The sequence below is a fragment of the Hetaerina americana genome, unplaced genomic scaffold (assembly GCF_022747635.1).
Source record: "Hetaerina americana unplaced genomic scaffold, ioHetAmer1.1.p SCAF_1, whole genome shotgun sequence".
NCBI lineage: Eukaryota > Metazoa > Arthropoda > Insecta > Odonata > Calopterygidae > Hetaerina > Hetaerina americana.
The window spans coordinates 48,623,304-48,637,859 of record NW_027286069.1 but is presented as its reverse complement, the minus strand read 5'-3'; the positions used below and the strand labels follow the sequence as shown (position 1 = coordinate 48,637,859).

At 32.7% G+C, this 14,556-nt stretch overlaps 2 protein-coding genes across 5 annotated transcripts in view; one reads left to right on the top strand and one right to left on the bottom strand.

Annotated features, from left to right (window-relative positions):
• Sap47 (Synapse-associated protein 47kD) overlaps positions 1-9,163 on the top strand; it is a 52,773-nt gene extending 43,610 nt beyond the window's left edge. For 3 of the 4 annotated variants that reach the window (XM_071589548.1, XM_071589556.1, XM_071589539.1), the window contains one exon: positions 7,583-9,163. In XM_071589548.1, coding sequence (XP_071445649.1) covers positions 7,583-7,740 — 158 coding nt within the window. In that variant the 3' untranslated portion in view covers positions 7,741-9,163. Of the gene's footprint in view, positions 1-6,330 lie in introns of all 4 variants that reach the window. The other variant, XM_071589563.1, reaches the window with a different exon arrangement.
• A 125-nt stretch (positions 9,164-9,288) lies between these two features.
• On the bottom strand, positions 9,289-14,374 carry LOC139691729 (uncharacterized). Its single transcript, XM_071589585.1, has 5 exons — positions 14,357-14,374; positions 14,062-14,241; positions 13,905-13,945; positions 11,557-11,753; positions 9,289-11,463 (listed from the first exon to the last, which is right to left on the bottom strand). The coding sequence occupies exons 2-5, from the start codon at positions 14,144-14,146 to the stop codon at positions 11,391-11,393; spliced, it is 396 nt and encodes a 131-aa protein (XP_071445686.1). The 5' UTR covers positions 14,147-14,241; positions 14,357-14,374; the 3' UTR covers positions 9,289-11,390.
• Between the last annotated feature and the right edge of the window lie 182 nt (positions 14,375-14,556).

Sequence of the window (14,556 nt, the reverse complement as noted above, 5' to 3'; positions counted from 1 at the left end):
AAAAAATCAAGAAATGAAAGTGTAATGAAATCACTTTTTCAGCACTAGGAATTGATGTATTCACTCACTTTATTTTGTTGTAACACAACCAATGAGTAATTAGCTGTCTTCAAATTTAATTCAATGAAAACATGCATGATTAAGGAAGCCAACACATCTTTTTGATGTGGGTTTAAACTCTTATCCAATGCTCCCATGATAATTTTGAAAATTTGATGTGGTGAATTGGAAATAAATGTATCCAAAGAATTATTGTTTAAAAGAGCTTGGTAATTATTGCTTTGTTATTCAATATTCTGAGTGAGGTTTTGGGCTTAAAATGAGTTAACACAAGAAAGGGATTGAATTGAATACTGCAAATTGGAGTGTTGGTTTCCTACAAAAATTTGGCATTATGGTTATGGCTTTTTCCAAGATATTTTACTTGTTTTCAACGCCCACACACATGCATACAATATATATATGTATATATATATATATATATATATATATATGTATATATGTGTGTATATATATATGTATATATGTGTGTATATATATATGTATATATGTGTGTATATATATATGTATATATGTGTGTATATATATATGTATATATGTGTGTATATATATATGTATATATGTGTGTATATATATATGTATATATATATATATGTATATGTGTGTGTATATATATATATGTGTGTATATATGTATATGTATATATGTGTGTATATATATATGTATATGTATGTATAAATACATATATATATATATATATATAAAATATTAAACATTACTGAAGTAGATCTTTCGGGGAGCCTGTTTTGTATTTTTCGTGTTTTTGCTTTGATGGCATGCCGCTTCACATTAAAAACCTGTGAAATGTGAGTCTAAATACTTACTATTTTGAGCTGTATAACAAGAATTTAATTAGAGCTTGAACTATTAGCTAATATGAGTTAGCGTAAGAAGAATCATGGGTGTGCTGCAAAATTACAATTAAAACAATTTTGCAAAAATGTATTTAATAAATGCTAAAGAAATGCCAGTACAATCTGTTCACAGTCAGCAATCATGCATCATTAAAAGTCCTATCTGAGTAATTGTAGATTCAACCTTGAAGGTGCATTTTCCTTTATTTCCCATACCCCAAATCTGTGGATGATGAGGATGTCTTACCTGGCTGAGTAGAGTAGTAGTGATTCCCATTGTCGATAGTACAGGGAGATTATTGCTGGTTTTAAAAATAGTTTAAGTATTTGCCCTCATGACTGGCCCATGGTCTTAACTTCTTCTAAATGGTGTCAGGCGCTTCCCTATTTTTGAGCTACTAATGTTTCTACCATTATAAGCTTTAAGCTATCCATGAGCAGATACATTGTTGCAAATTTGTATTCAGTTTTATAGAATATAGCAGGCTACTATGAAGCCCACCTCAACTAATCAAGTTACACTTATTTCAATTTAAGTTCAGTCAACATCTTAGCAAGCAAGCTATTTTGTGTTATTGTACAGTTATTTCCATGAGTAATGCACTAATTTCTTATGTTTTTACATATGAATTTAATGGCATTTCCCAAGGTAAAATATTGCAGCAAACTCCTATTTAGATATTTAATGAACTTTTTTTTTAATGCAAGCATTGAATAATACTCCCTTTCTCAGGTTTTTAACGGCAATGTTATATATCACATTTGGTGAAGGTGCTGCATTAACTATGGATTGCACGCTTAAGCAGAATTCTGTTTTATGTAGTCTGTATCACATGCTTCTTTACATTGTCTTCATAATTGCTAAAGGTGTCTCATGTTATCAACGAGAGTGGTTTCTAACCCTCATAAATTCATTCAGTTCGATTTTACCCTTCAATCCTTGCGGCAGCCACATGGCATGGGGTATATTTTTAGTAAGTGAGGTTAATATAAAGTTATTTTGCCACTTCCATGTTTACTATAGTAAATCATGTTAAATGTTATTTTAGTCGTCAAATGTGTATAGATAATGCTATGTACAAGTTGTCAAATGAGCATCCTATATCCCTGTACAGACTCCCCCTCCCTCTTTATTGTAAATATTGGTAAGAAAAGTAAAGGGGGGAGGACTTAATGCTCTATAAAATAAGCAATCAAAAGTATTAAAACCAGCAGGAAGTACAGTTAATACCAAATATTCCTGCTTGATTTTAATATTATAGATGAAATCTTGGTATATATGTTGTATTAACTATTATTTATATCCATTCTGTTGAAGTATGCTCGTGTATGCAAAGCAGGAGTTTGAAAAAAATTTAAAGAACAAAACTACAGTAGCTCTTATTTAATGTTGTGACCATTAATTTATGATCTTGTATGCACACAGTTGAAAAGCTTCTAATGGATGTGAACAGTTCTCATTGTTTTGTCTTATAGTTGTTCAAACAGATATTTCAAGGGCATTAACATTAATGTACAGTTCTTAAGTCATTCAAAGTCTCCAGAATATTTCATACTGTAATATATTTTTCTTGTTGCTTAAGGAAGTTCATTCAAGTATTCCGCCCTCTTAATTTGTAAAACATAATCTATGCTTATGCGTTTGCACATGTGGGTTTCATTCCAAAAATAGTGATTTATTATGATTAATATTTCTTTTAGACATCATGCTGGGTGATTTATGAAGTAATTTTTCCTATACCCAAATGGCCTAGTCAGAATTTGCTTTAAATCAAGTCATAAAATATTTTATAGCTAGTTTATTTCTATGAGCATAAAAAAACTGAAAAAATAGCAGCCAATGGAGTTTGTAGTGCATTGATTTTTTTAGCTGGCAACATCTTTTGAAAATTAAATGCAGAGTATTTTATGAAGTTCAAACTTTTGTCAAAAACTCAGCTTTAGATGCTATGGGGGATGGGGAGTATATTGGGAGAAATAGTGTGTTAATAGGAGACGAGAGATCTTTATCTGTCCTTTGATTCCTCTGGAATTATTATTCCCCCAGAAATAAAACTTCTGGTTATGATTTCAAGTTTGATAAGTGAAAGTGTTTAAAATTTGTAAATCTGATGCAGGTTTTTTACTCCATGATAAGATACTCTTTGTGCTGAATATTATGATAATTCTGGGCTCATTTTATCCAGATGATGTTTCAGAATTACAATTGCTATTATGAATTAATATCAGACAATTTTTTTATTTGTTCTTGTTTTTGGCTAAATTTTTATCCATGAAAATTTGTTTGCTCTTTCCCAATTTCTTTGCTGATACTCCCATGTCTATAAATATTTGGTGAATGCTTGCACACACTATCGAGGGTGGCCAAATGCTGTTGGTAAAATGGAAATGTGATTGCAGAAAGACAAATCATGGTCACATAATATAAGACCTATTCATGAGAATCAAAATTCAATAGGTTATAACATTTATGAAATTTTTAGGAGTAGGAAGTAGGAGTGTTAGAAAAGGCTTGCATAAATTGTTGCTATCATATCTGTCTAAAGTCTATTAAAAATTTTTCTTTTCAAAATGCTGGTAAAAATAATTTCATTAAATGAACACTATGTACATAAGTAAGGTGCTGAGCAGCAGAAAAATGAAAAAACTGATATTAAATACATTAGTGCATAATGAATGTTTATGATAGAAGACCGGTTCTTACAGTTTAGGAATTAACATTCTAGCGAACATGACTTCTATTTCCTACGTAAAGGAAATTCCTTCCTACTGGAGTATATGGATGGCTTAGTGTGCATGTGGTTTTAAACATATAACCAATTGCTTGGTCACTATAATTTCACATACAAAAAATAATAAGTGCATACTATGTACAATATGTCTTTGGTGTTTACTTCCATATTTAGTCAGATGACATTAAGCTTATATGTTATGAGCAAACTTCTTTTGAACATCGAATACATTTCAAATGAACTTTTTTTTACTCTCTAAAATGAGCGATAATTGAGCATGAGACTCATGAGCTGCTGGTTGGCTAATTCTTTTTTTATATACTGATTATATTATTTTGTGTGCAGTTATCCTTCTCAGAAAGATGCTTGTACAATCAAGCGCTTAAATAATAATAGGACCTTACTCTTCCAGAAATATCACCATCAATGGAAAAGTCAGTTATTTAAGATTGCCTTTTCATAGTATATTTGGTTGGTATAAGTTACCCATGAGATAATAGCACTAATTGGTGACAATTTTATTTTAATATTATTCCATCACCTTGTTTTATTGATGGTAATTGTCTCCATTAATTTATTAACCTGTCACTACATCCTATGTTCCGTGCTTTCGATGAGCTTTTATTTCAGTTTAAGCAATTTTATTCAAACATTTTCTTTGCCTGGCTAACTTCATAATTTTATTTTTGGTGCAGAGGAATTTTCACACAACATTCCATGTGGGACAAAGTTAAATGAATGGATTAATATTCCTGTCCCCAAGTATGTAATATAAATGCTTATGATTCATTAAATTCATCTTCCCAGGTGTTTGACCATGAAATAGCTTAAAAGTGCTTTTCTGGAAAGGTGTATGGGATAATTACATTCTTCCCAAGTGGATTCATATTTCATGTTGCTGGAGTTTTCTGTATTTTGTATTGTTAACTTGCTCATTTTTATCACATTTGAATATTCTTTTGAGTGACCTTTTGCTGTGCTTCTTATTTCCATTCAATTGTGGTAATATTTGTATTGTGTCATATTTAATGTTGTCATACCATACCATCTCAGTCCATCATCTAGCTTTGTTTTATCATGAGGTATTTTGTAATTTATAAAATTGTAACATATGCCAATCTTTTGTTTCCTGTGATATAAGATTTTTAAAAATGATTAAAATTTTCTGCATGACTGAAGATGTAAGTTGAAATCCCATGATAAACACCAAAATGAAACTGTGCCCCTGAGAGTTGTAAAGTATAATTTTCTTTTGAGATGACCTAAATGTTTTAATAACTCACTGCTTAAAATTTTAGTGCTGGTACCACTTTGAAGTCAGAGGTCAACTTCTAGAAGTCATTCTTTTTTAAGAAACAAAAGTGTTGTGTTGGCCTTGAAATAAACTATAGGCCATGAGGATTCAACCAGTTTAATTTATATCTTGATGATCGTTTTGATAATATGAATTTATAGTAGAATTTCCTTCATTTTCACCTTGAATTTCTGAATGGGTCTGTTTGAAATCAAAAGTTAAATCTCCAAGGTGATATTTTTTGAAGGGCTGTAATGTACACCAGATGAGAAGGTTAAGTACAAAAAATAATGAGAGTAGTATCACCTGTGGCTCATATCATGGCTTGGAAATATATGCTAAATTTTCTAAATAATCTTAATGAAATATTTGGAACATCTGGCTGTCTCATGGCTGAATGTGTTGGCATATTGGCGCAATGATTTTTAATGAGTCCAATAGCTAAAGCTTCGCCAATTCTGGCAAAACAATTTTGGATCAAGTTAAATGCACTGTTAGCCAATTAATTTGTAGTGCTATGGATTTAATTTTAGCATTTGCCATTTTGATTTTTCCTGTTGTCTCATTAAATTACTTATTTTATTAATCCTTTTTTCATTGTGTTGTTTTCATAATAAATAATATGAATGAAATCAAAATGTTTGCAAGTATTCACAATAATATGAAAGATAATCAGACTCATTTGCAATACTCAGACAATAAAATGACACCAAGTGTCACCTGATAGTCTTGTAAGCATTAGTTTGAAACAAGTTTTGATTTCATTATTATGGATTTAACACATTTCCGCTAAGTTAACGCGTGTGTCTATTTCCTATTGGTAATATGAGAGTTCATTGCATGTGTGAAACATTGTGAACCAGGAATTTTTCCATGTCATTTACCTTACATGGCATTGATAAATATATTTTGAATCCGGCTAGCCATCCATTTCTCAAGTTGATACAATTTAAGCCTCCAAAATTTCTAGACAACTTAATGTTTGAGGTTACTTTTAAAAATAATATCTTCATGAAGTAAATGACCAATTGTTGATTCCTATTTTGAAGTTCTAATTCATAAACAGTTGCATGTGCTCAATATTTTACTATTGTTCTTCAATTTTCTGGTGGTACAACTAGTTAATTGTACTTAGCCTAGATTCTGTGTGTACTTAAAAATTAACAATGTCAACAGTGTTTAATGGCAGACTAATAGACATTTTGTCCTCATAATCTCAAGAATTACGTCACGGCATCCTGAAATGTAATCACACATACCTTAGCATTGTTTTTTAATTCTGCTTAACCTCAAGATTGTGCACTGGTACTCCATTTTTAAGCTAAAAGGTTGGTGGTTGATTTTTCAAATAACTTCTTCTCTTTTCGTGGCTCCTCCCTTTCTCTAACAGCCTAAAGAAGAACAAGCAAACAAAAGCACACCGGAGCATATACAAGGCTTCTCCTCTCAGCCCCCTTTTTACCTCCCTTTTCCTTCCTAGTTCAACTAACCCATTTCCTTACCTATTGTACCCTTAACCATCATAAAATCACCTGCCTTTTTTCTAATTACACCACTTGTTACCCTGATGTTTTGCAATACCTCTTTGAAGCTTTCTTCCCAGCATTGAGACTTTTATTACTAACGTCACCAAAATCCCTAATGCATGTTTTCTTGATTTTTATTCGAAGTTAAATTGTTTTTTCATTAATCTGTACCCAACAGATATTTACTGGAATGTGTTACATGTGAAGCACATGGTCTTTGCATTGTGGATACGAATGAATAATTTGAAAAAAATTGCATGACTATTGAAACACTAATAAAAAGCATTTCTTGATTCCAAAAAAATGAACTACTTGGTCACTTTTCTCAATGTAAATATTAACCTTGAAATTGAAATACTGTATTTGATTCTCATACATTTTAGGAAATGGGGTTGAAGCTAAAAGCCTGATATACTAGGATTACTAGAAACACATATAGTGGAGTAATGGTTGATCTTGTCAGGATATTAATCAACATTTAAGACAATACTTTGGCACTGTGCAGTACAGGAGAAGTTAGTAGGAAATGGAAGCCAAACTTAGTTTTGATGATTAGATTACAGTTCTACAAGGAAAGGAATATTGAAGCTATATGACTCTGTCGTCTTTGATACTGAGACAACTCCACCATATAACTCATAATAATATCTATGCGCTGAATGAGGCACTGGAGCAGTATTCCCAAAAAATAAGATCCCCAAATAATCTCTTGCCGGAAGTTCCTGTATAATGTAGCGTTACTTAACCAAACCACTTCCACCCCCCTCATCTTCAGCACGTATATTTCACTAATCTTAGCCCTTCTTTTAAGTTCCTCAACCACCACTGTTTCATTTGAACAACTTCTGTGTACTCTGCATTCAAAGCCCAAGTCTCACCATATCCCATCTCATGGCAGACAGACAGTGCACACTCCCCCACCACCCATCCTGACCCTTTCATTACACCCTTTGAAACACATGTTTATTTTAGTTGGCCTCTTTTTCACATAAGTTCCGATTTTTCTCTCTTTCTCTCAATCCTCATTCACCAACTCCAATCCTCTCCTTTTCTCCATTCTCCTTATCACCACCGGCATGCGGGTTGTTCCTCTTCCCTTCATGGATGGCAATGCAGCAGGAGAGGAAGATTGGGAAAAGGAACTCCAAGCAGAGCTTCAAGAATTTGAGATTGTCGATGGCAAGGTTGGTGGCCAACACAAGAGCAATGATCATGATCTAGAAGATGAAATCCAGGAAATGCTTGATGCAGAAGATGAAGATGACTACAAGTGAAAGCTGGTCACTCCCAGTGCAGTTGCTCCTGATTGGAAGACCTCATTATAATCATGAACGATATATGTCATATAGTTGAGGGGAGATATGTTATGGGAAAAGTAAAAAAAAGAGAATGAATATGATGTAAAAAATTGTTATTTTTCATTCATTATTCCTATCATCTGTCCTTGGCTGTTGACTTGATGGAATAAATTAACTTTCCATCAAAAATTGCATATATGAAGTTTTTCTTTGAGTGATATTTTTTACATGTTGCATTCCAATATTAACCATGAAGATTAATTATTGGTGTTGTCTATTTAACTTTTATTTTTATCAAAACCACTTATGATCCTTCCATTCGTAATACTTGTATGGTAATCATTGGTAGGTGGAATCCAATATTGTTGACTTAGAAGTTAACAAATTGAGAAAACTATATATTGTATTATACTGTCTGCTCTGACATGAGGTTAACTATTTATCTTTAAAGGTATTTATGATAGACAAATATGGATGGTAGGTTAAAAATGTATATAAACCAGATTAAATATAAAATATTTCAAAACTGTACATTTTCTGTAACAAGATTGTTAACTAGATAATTTTTCAGCATTGATGTAAAAATGTCATGAACTTCCATCTTCAAACTGTGTTCCTGAATATGTGCTGTGTTATCAGAACAATTCACATGCACAAGACATGGTTGATTGTCACTCATAACTCTGTTTTGTCTTTGTATGTGTCATATTTGGGAAGAAATGTTTGTTTGGTCAGGAAGTAGATAGCATGAATAACTTTTGTATATTGGGAAGAGAGATTCTGTTTTATATTTTGCAGGAGTACTTTTTAATCAGTCTTTCATGACAGTATTCTAAGTTTGGAGATATTATCTGTAACTACTATCTGAAGGATTTATTTGAAATTTCTTTATTTTTAGACGAACATATATTTTCCTTTTGAAGAGAAATAATTTTTATATTGAAGAAATGTGCCCACAAAATGTTAGCTTGTATGCATTATGCTAAATTCTGTACAAGTACGTATTATTTTTTTCTACTTCTCATTTGTAACAAGAAACACAAATATTGCTCCACTTACTTATATTCAAAATAGGTCACGGGAGCAAGTGAGCAGTTTAATAAGAAGAATCACTTTTTCCTAAACAAGAGATTCATTCTGGTTTTCATTTATAACTGTGTGGATGTTTGTAAATAAAAGTAGACAACTCACTGTATAGCTTTTCCCCAATATTCTTTAATATATAAAGCACAGAAGTCTTGAGTGCCTGATATTCATACATTAAGATGACTATCAAAATTGGATGATACTTTGACATTAGTGAAAACAATGACCTGTGAGCATAAAGATACAAAAATTCTAAAAAATGTATTTATGAAATTTAACCCAATTGATATTCATTTTCATGTGAGCTGGAGCTGAGGTCAATCCATTTTTGCTTCAGTTACAGTTGGTAAAACTTAGTTCTCAAGTAGCAATGTAAAGTGTTGAAACACATTAATGTGATACACTTGGTGTATGTGACAAAAATAAAAAACTGCCAGCTTAAAGCAAAAATAAGTGTATTTATTATTGTTATAATACAAATTTTATAACAAGGATAAACATCTAATTCAACAACTTTCTAATAACATACAAATCAAACATCCAGTGCCTACAGGCAAAACAACTTTGTCTAGTACAGCAGAATGTATCCTCAAACTGAGTACACAAAGTTTCTATTGCAATTACCAGGTGGTCCGGTTTTGTTGATTAAAACTTTCAGTATGCTAGAACACTTAGAATATGTCATCTTCACTCCTTTTAATAATGATTATAAAATAGGTAAATCCTACTATTACTATATTTGTACATACATGCAGTCAAATTATGCTAGATGTGAACATTTGTTGCCTATGTTATGATTATAGTTAGCCTCCCTTCACTAATTATTTTTGTCCCCTCCAGGAAGTTTTTCCCAATCACAATAGGAAGTCGTGGGACTTAAAACCAAAATAGATTTCTACAAATATTCCTTACCAGTTTAACTGCCTGCATCCCAGTGTAATTGATACTTTGTTGAAATTGTTTCAAGATTGCCATTTGGTGGTAGATTATCACTCCATTAATATTTTTATTGTTCAATGATTAGGTGGGAGCACATGTCCTTATTCACAATTTATACGCCCTTTTTTGCAACATTTTCAGAGTATTGTAGGTTTTGTTCCTAAGACTTTCCTCATTTGATTTTGAATTTCATAAAAATAATTTAATTTTTTATAAGGGTCAAATTGAAGATTCCTAGGAGTATTAATTCATTACATTCTGAGATAATGGATGTACATATTAAGAGACTTCCTAATAATTAAAATTATTTGACCTAGGAAAATTCTAAATTGAACCCTATTAATTATGATGGAAGAGGAACTGCAATTCTAACAAAGGTGATCAAAGTTCACCTACATCGCACTTAAAATATCATAATGTAATGAATATCACTCATTATCACAACAGAATTACCGATATTACAAGGTTTGTGCATGAAAAATCAGTTTGAGAGGACTAATCACTTGATGCCGGGAAACACTTTGCTGCAATTTTTTTTACAATTGCAACTTTTACAAAAACAGTACAACATTCCTGAGAGAGAGGTTTACTAAAAGATATACAAACATGTTAGATCTGTATGATACTGCATACATTTAGTTGTTCAGTAATTGTACAAATATGCCTGCTCATGCATGACTCCACAGTTTCATTAAAAACAGGCAAAAACCCAAATCCATTTTCAGGGATAAACATTTTCTCAACATGGGAAAAAAAGAAGTCAATGCAAGAAATTCATCATAATTAGTTTCATTATCACTATTCAAGCAGGAAGGTCACAGATATGTGATAAACCCATTGTACTCGGCCTGGTATCATCATAGGTAATTAAAAAATGGGAAATTATTATATGTATGAAATAGAGAAGTATTGACAATGAATTGGAGAAAGAATGAATCAGCTTCTTTTAAAATTAGTTATGCATAGTCCACCTGCCTCGGATATGGGAAGTAAGTGTTAGGAAAGAGCCTATTTAAATTATCTTTTCTCAGATGTGTTACTCTCTGATGGTTTAGAGAGTATGCTCAAAGGCTTTTCTTCAAGCTCATTTTTCAAACAAGCTATTTCAAAACTCTGGCAATGTCCAATCAAGTGGCCAGTGAAGGTGCATAAATGTTATAAGGACGGTTGTGGGAAAAAAAGTCAAAGGAATTTTGGTACTCCATATAAGACCATTCATTCAATCAGTGTAACTATTATGTTTCAAATATTGCATCTCAAATGGATATATTTTCAATGCTTTTGTATTTACAATACAAATGTAGAACTAAGACAATGCACTCAGACTGCATCTTCAATTGTATGCCAATGCATAATATGCACTTGTATTAAAAATATAACTGTAAAAATATCCAAACAAGGAGTAACTACATACATGAATTAGAGTATTCTGACAAACTATATGATAATGAAACTTCTGATGAAAAATGAGGAGTTTGTGTCACACTAATATACAAATCTCAGCTCCACAACCCTGACTAAAGGTGGTTCTAAATTATGAAAAAAAAAATTTCAAGAGAAGCAACATGACCATTATCCATTAATCACCAGCACCAACGATTTCATTTCTTATCTAAAGCAATCAATTCTGGTTCTGATGAGCTTTTATCTTCCTTTTTCAGATTCATCTGATACCTGTAATAGGTAAAATTGCATTTTCAGAATTGAGGGGTATGTATTAAGGTCTATTTTGAACAAGTCATCACAATTACATGTTCATGTACTTACTTTACTGCCCGGGAGAGCTGATATGAGCCAGTGATAGCAACAAATACATTAACACTGAATAATCCCCAATTTTTTGGAATAATGACCAGTGAATAGCGAGACCAGATCACCCCCGTGGCTGCCAGGGCTCCTGATTGAGGTATACTTAGTTTCTCAGCTGGTCGTGTAAGATCACCTAGACCTGCTATCACCAGGCCCTATTGTAAAAAAAACAGAACATGATTATAAGCATTAAATAACTAAATTAAATTTAAACTAGTATCATGCTTCTGTAAACATTAAGGCAGTTACACCCTGATATTAAGCAGATTGATTGCAAACACACAATACTTGTGATCATTTTGCATCAATTGCATTGAAATAATGCCATTATACATTAATTTTGTTCTCATACTATCACAATAAAAACGGATAAGAAAAAGCAGTGGTATATCCAGAGACTACCACCTCTGTGCTGGAGAATATGACTGGAACAGGGTCTCTGATTGGTACTGTAATGAAAAATTCTAGAGTGCATACCTTAAAAACGAATCAAGGCAGCTATTTTATGGCACTATTAAGTAAAATCTCTATTCAACCAATAGATGATAGGCATAATTTCTTAACAGTAACATGCCTAAATTAGATAAACCACTAAGTGAGTTACTTTAGACCAAAACTAAAATGCACTTCATTCCCAGAGGAAATAAATACATGATCCACGTGGGAAAACTGTGAAAGAATTTAACTTCCACAGCTGCCCTGAGAATAGATATCAACTCACAAACTACCACAGTAATCATCCCAAAGATTGAATTGATAAATGAGGATAGAGCTCACCTAATACCAAGCCCAACAGCATGAGAAATTGACACATCAGGGTGATGGGGGCAATCCAATTCCCTGTGATCTCCCAGGAAAACCTGGTATCTAAAAATCACACAGCGTGGGTAAAGCTGAGGGCACCCAGAGGCATCACCATGAATAATCATTACCCAAGCTCTCCAGTCAGTAGCCCAGTGTTCTACCCACTGGGCTACCATACCCCCTGATGACACACAAGAATTAAAATGAATCAGTTTTCTACATACTTGAAAATCATTTAATATGAAATCGTAATGAGAAATATTCTGGATTTCAAACTTAAAGTCTACACAAATATTTCAAAAGTCTTTTTGATTTAACCTTATTATTCAGGTCATCTCGCACACTGAACGTTTTGTGATATTCATCGTGAATATGCTTCCCTACTGGACGTTTTAAACTTACTTATGAATGGAATTTACACTACTTTAATCAGATCTCTTCTATCATTGGCCCACACATTTATAGGGAATATCTATTGAAGAAAAGATTGAACATTGAACTTGAATGTTCAGATATACAAGAATATTTTCTCAAGATTTTACAAGAATGCACAGGAACAATCTTTTTCAGAAGTTTTTGCTTTCAAACAAAAGTAAAGTAGATACGCCTTTTCAACTAAGTGTAGGATAAAAGCACATTATAGCTATAATTAATAGTATTATTATTCTACCGGTTAAGGCCGGTTTAGGATGGGTGCAGTCAATTACATGCATATAAAATGCATTTACTAACCTCTCCTAACAAAAAATACAACCACGACCTAACATACGACAATAGAGTAAATCTCTCTTCAAATCTGCATCTTTCCTCCCTCCCTTCATTCATTCCGCCCAACATGTATAACCTATCCCTACCCATCCCTCTATTAATTCGCATTATTCAATTCATTATCTTTTACTCCTTATTTTATGCAATATATATACAGTGCTGAAGTATATGATCAAGCATTGATAAAAATTAAAGTTTAAATAATGCATACTTCGGCGACACTGCAGTGTACTCAGACCCTCGCGTATATACCAAGGAAGCACTCCAGTGGGCTTGCCAAAGTTAGATAATGTTGATAATATATAGGGAACCATTTTTACTCCAGGTAGACAACGTGATAAATAAAATTTAGATAAATCTAACTTCTTCAAGAAAAACAAAGAATAAGAGGCTCAGAAAGAATATATGAAATATGAATAAAAGGCTTCGAGGCTATAGCAATGAACTATAGTGACAAACCCAGCACAGTTGTTTAGTTCAGGTGTATTGCTACAGAGATCAGTATATCAAATGAACTTCAGAAAGAATACAAACAACTGTCAATATTCCTTGCATTACATTAATAAAAAAATCCTAAGTATTGTACCTCAAAAAACGTCTATGAGCACTGCAAATTCAAAAGAGCCTACGTGTCACAGGAATTACGCCTTTAAAAGCTTACAAAATTGATTTAAATTGGACAAAGCTTTCCAGCCTCATTCGTGCGATGCGGCTGAAATTCTGAAATAGCTTACCCATTTAAAAACTGGAGCCCAGAAAAACACCGTCTTTGGGCCTGTGAATATTCATGAAGCATTTGTAAATATATTTGGATGGACGACATAGAAAATACATCCTTGAATTAAGCCAGCAATAAATTAGCCAAGACGAAGAAGAAATTAAAGAACGCACCAGCAGGATGAACCCATAATGGTTGCAACTTTGGAGGGACAAATTTGTCTAGAGTTGAAATAACTTTCCTGTACACGGCAGCCATCGCAGTTTTTATGAGAATTTTCGCAACTTATCTTCGGATACCTGACCTTGATACCGCAGTTAGTTTTACATCTGGTTTGAAACAACTTCACCCCTCTATCCAGACATAAAAATGATCAAAAGCGTAGTGGATTAATCTCGAGTTATTTCGATTACGGCTAACTTCATAGTATTTTCTGGGAAGCGGCATGTACAACTCCACGGTATTTACTTCGCTAGGCTTTTTTACTTGCTTCAATAAAAAGGAATTCAACATTAATTCATCATAATAGATGCAGACTAAATTTTCGTTGGTGTTCCTGAACTTCTTTTTTAAATCGCACTCCGTTGAGATAGAAATATATTCCAATTGTCGCTATCCCTGTAAATGAGTATTTTACTAGCTTCGCGGGTAAAATTCAGCCTTCTCCA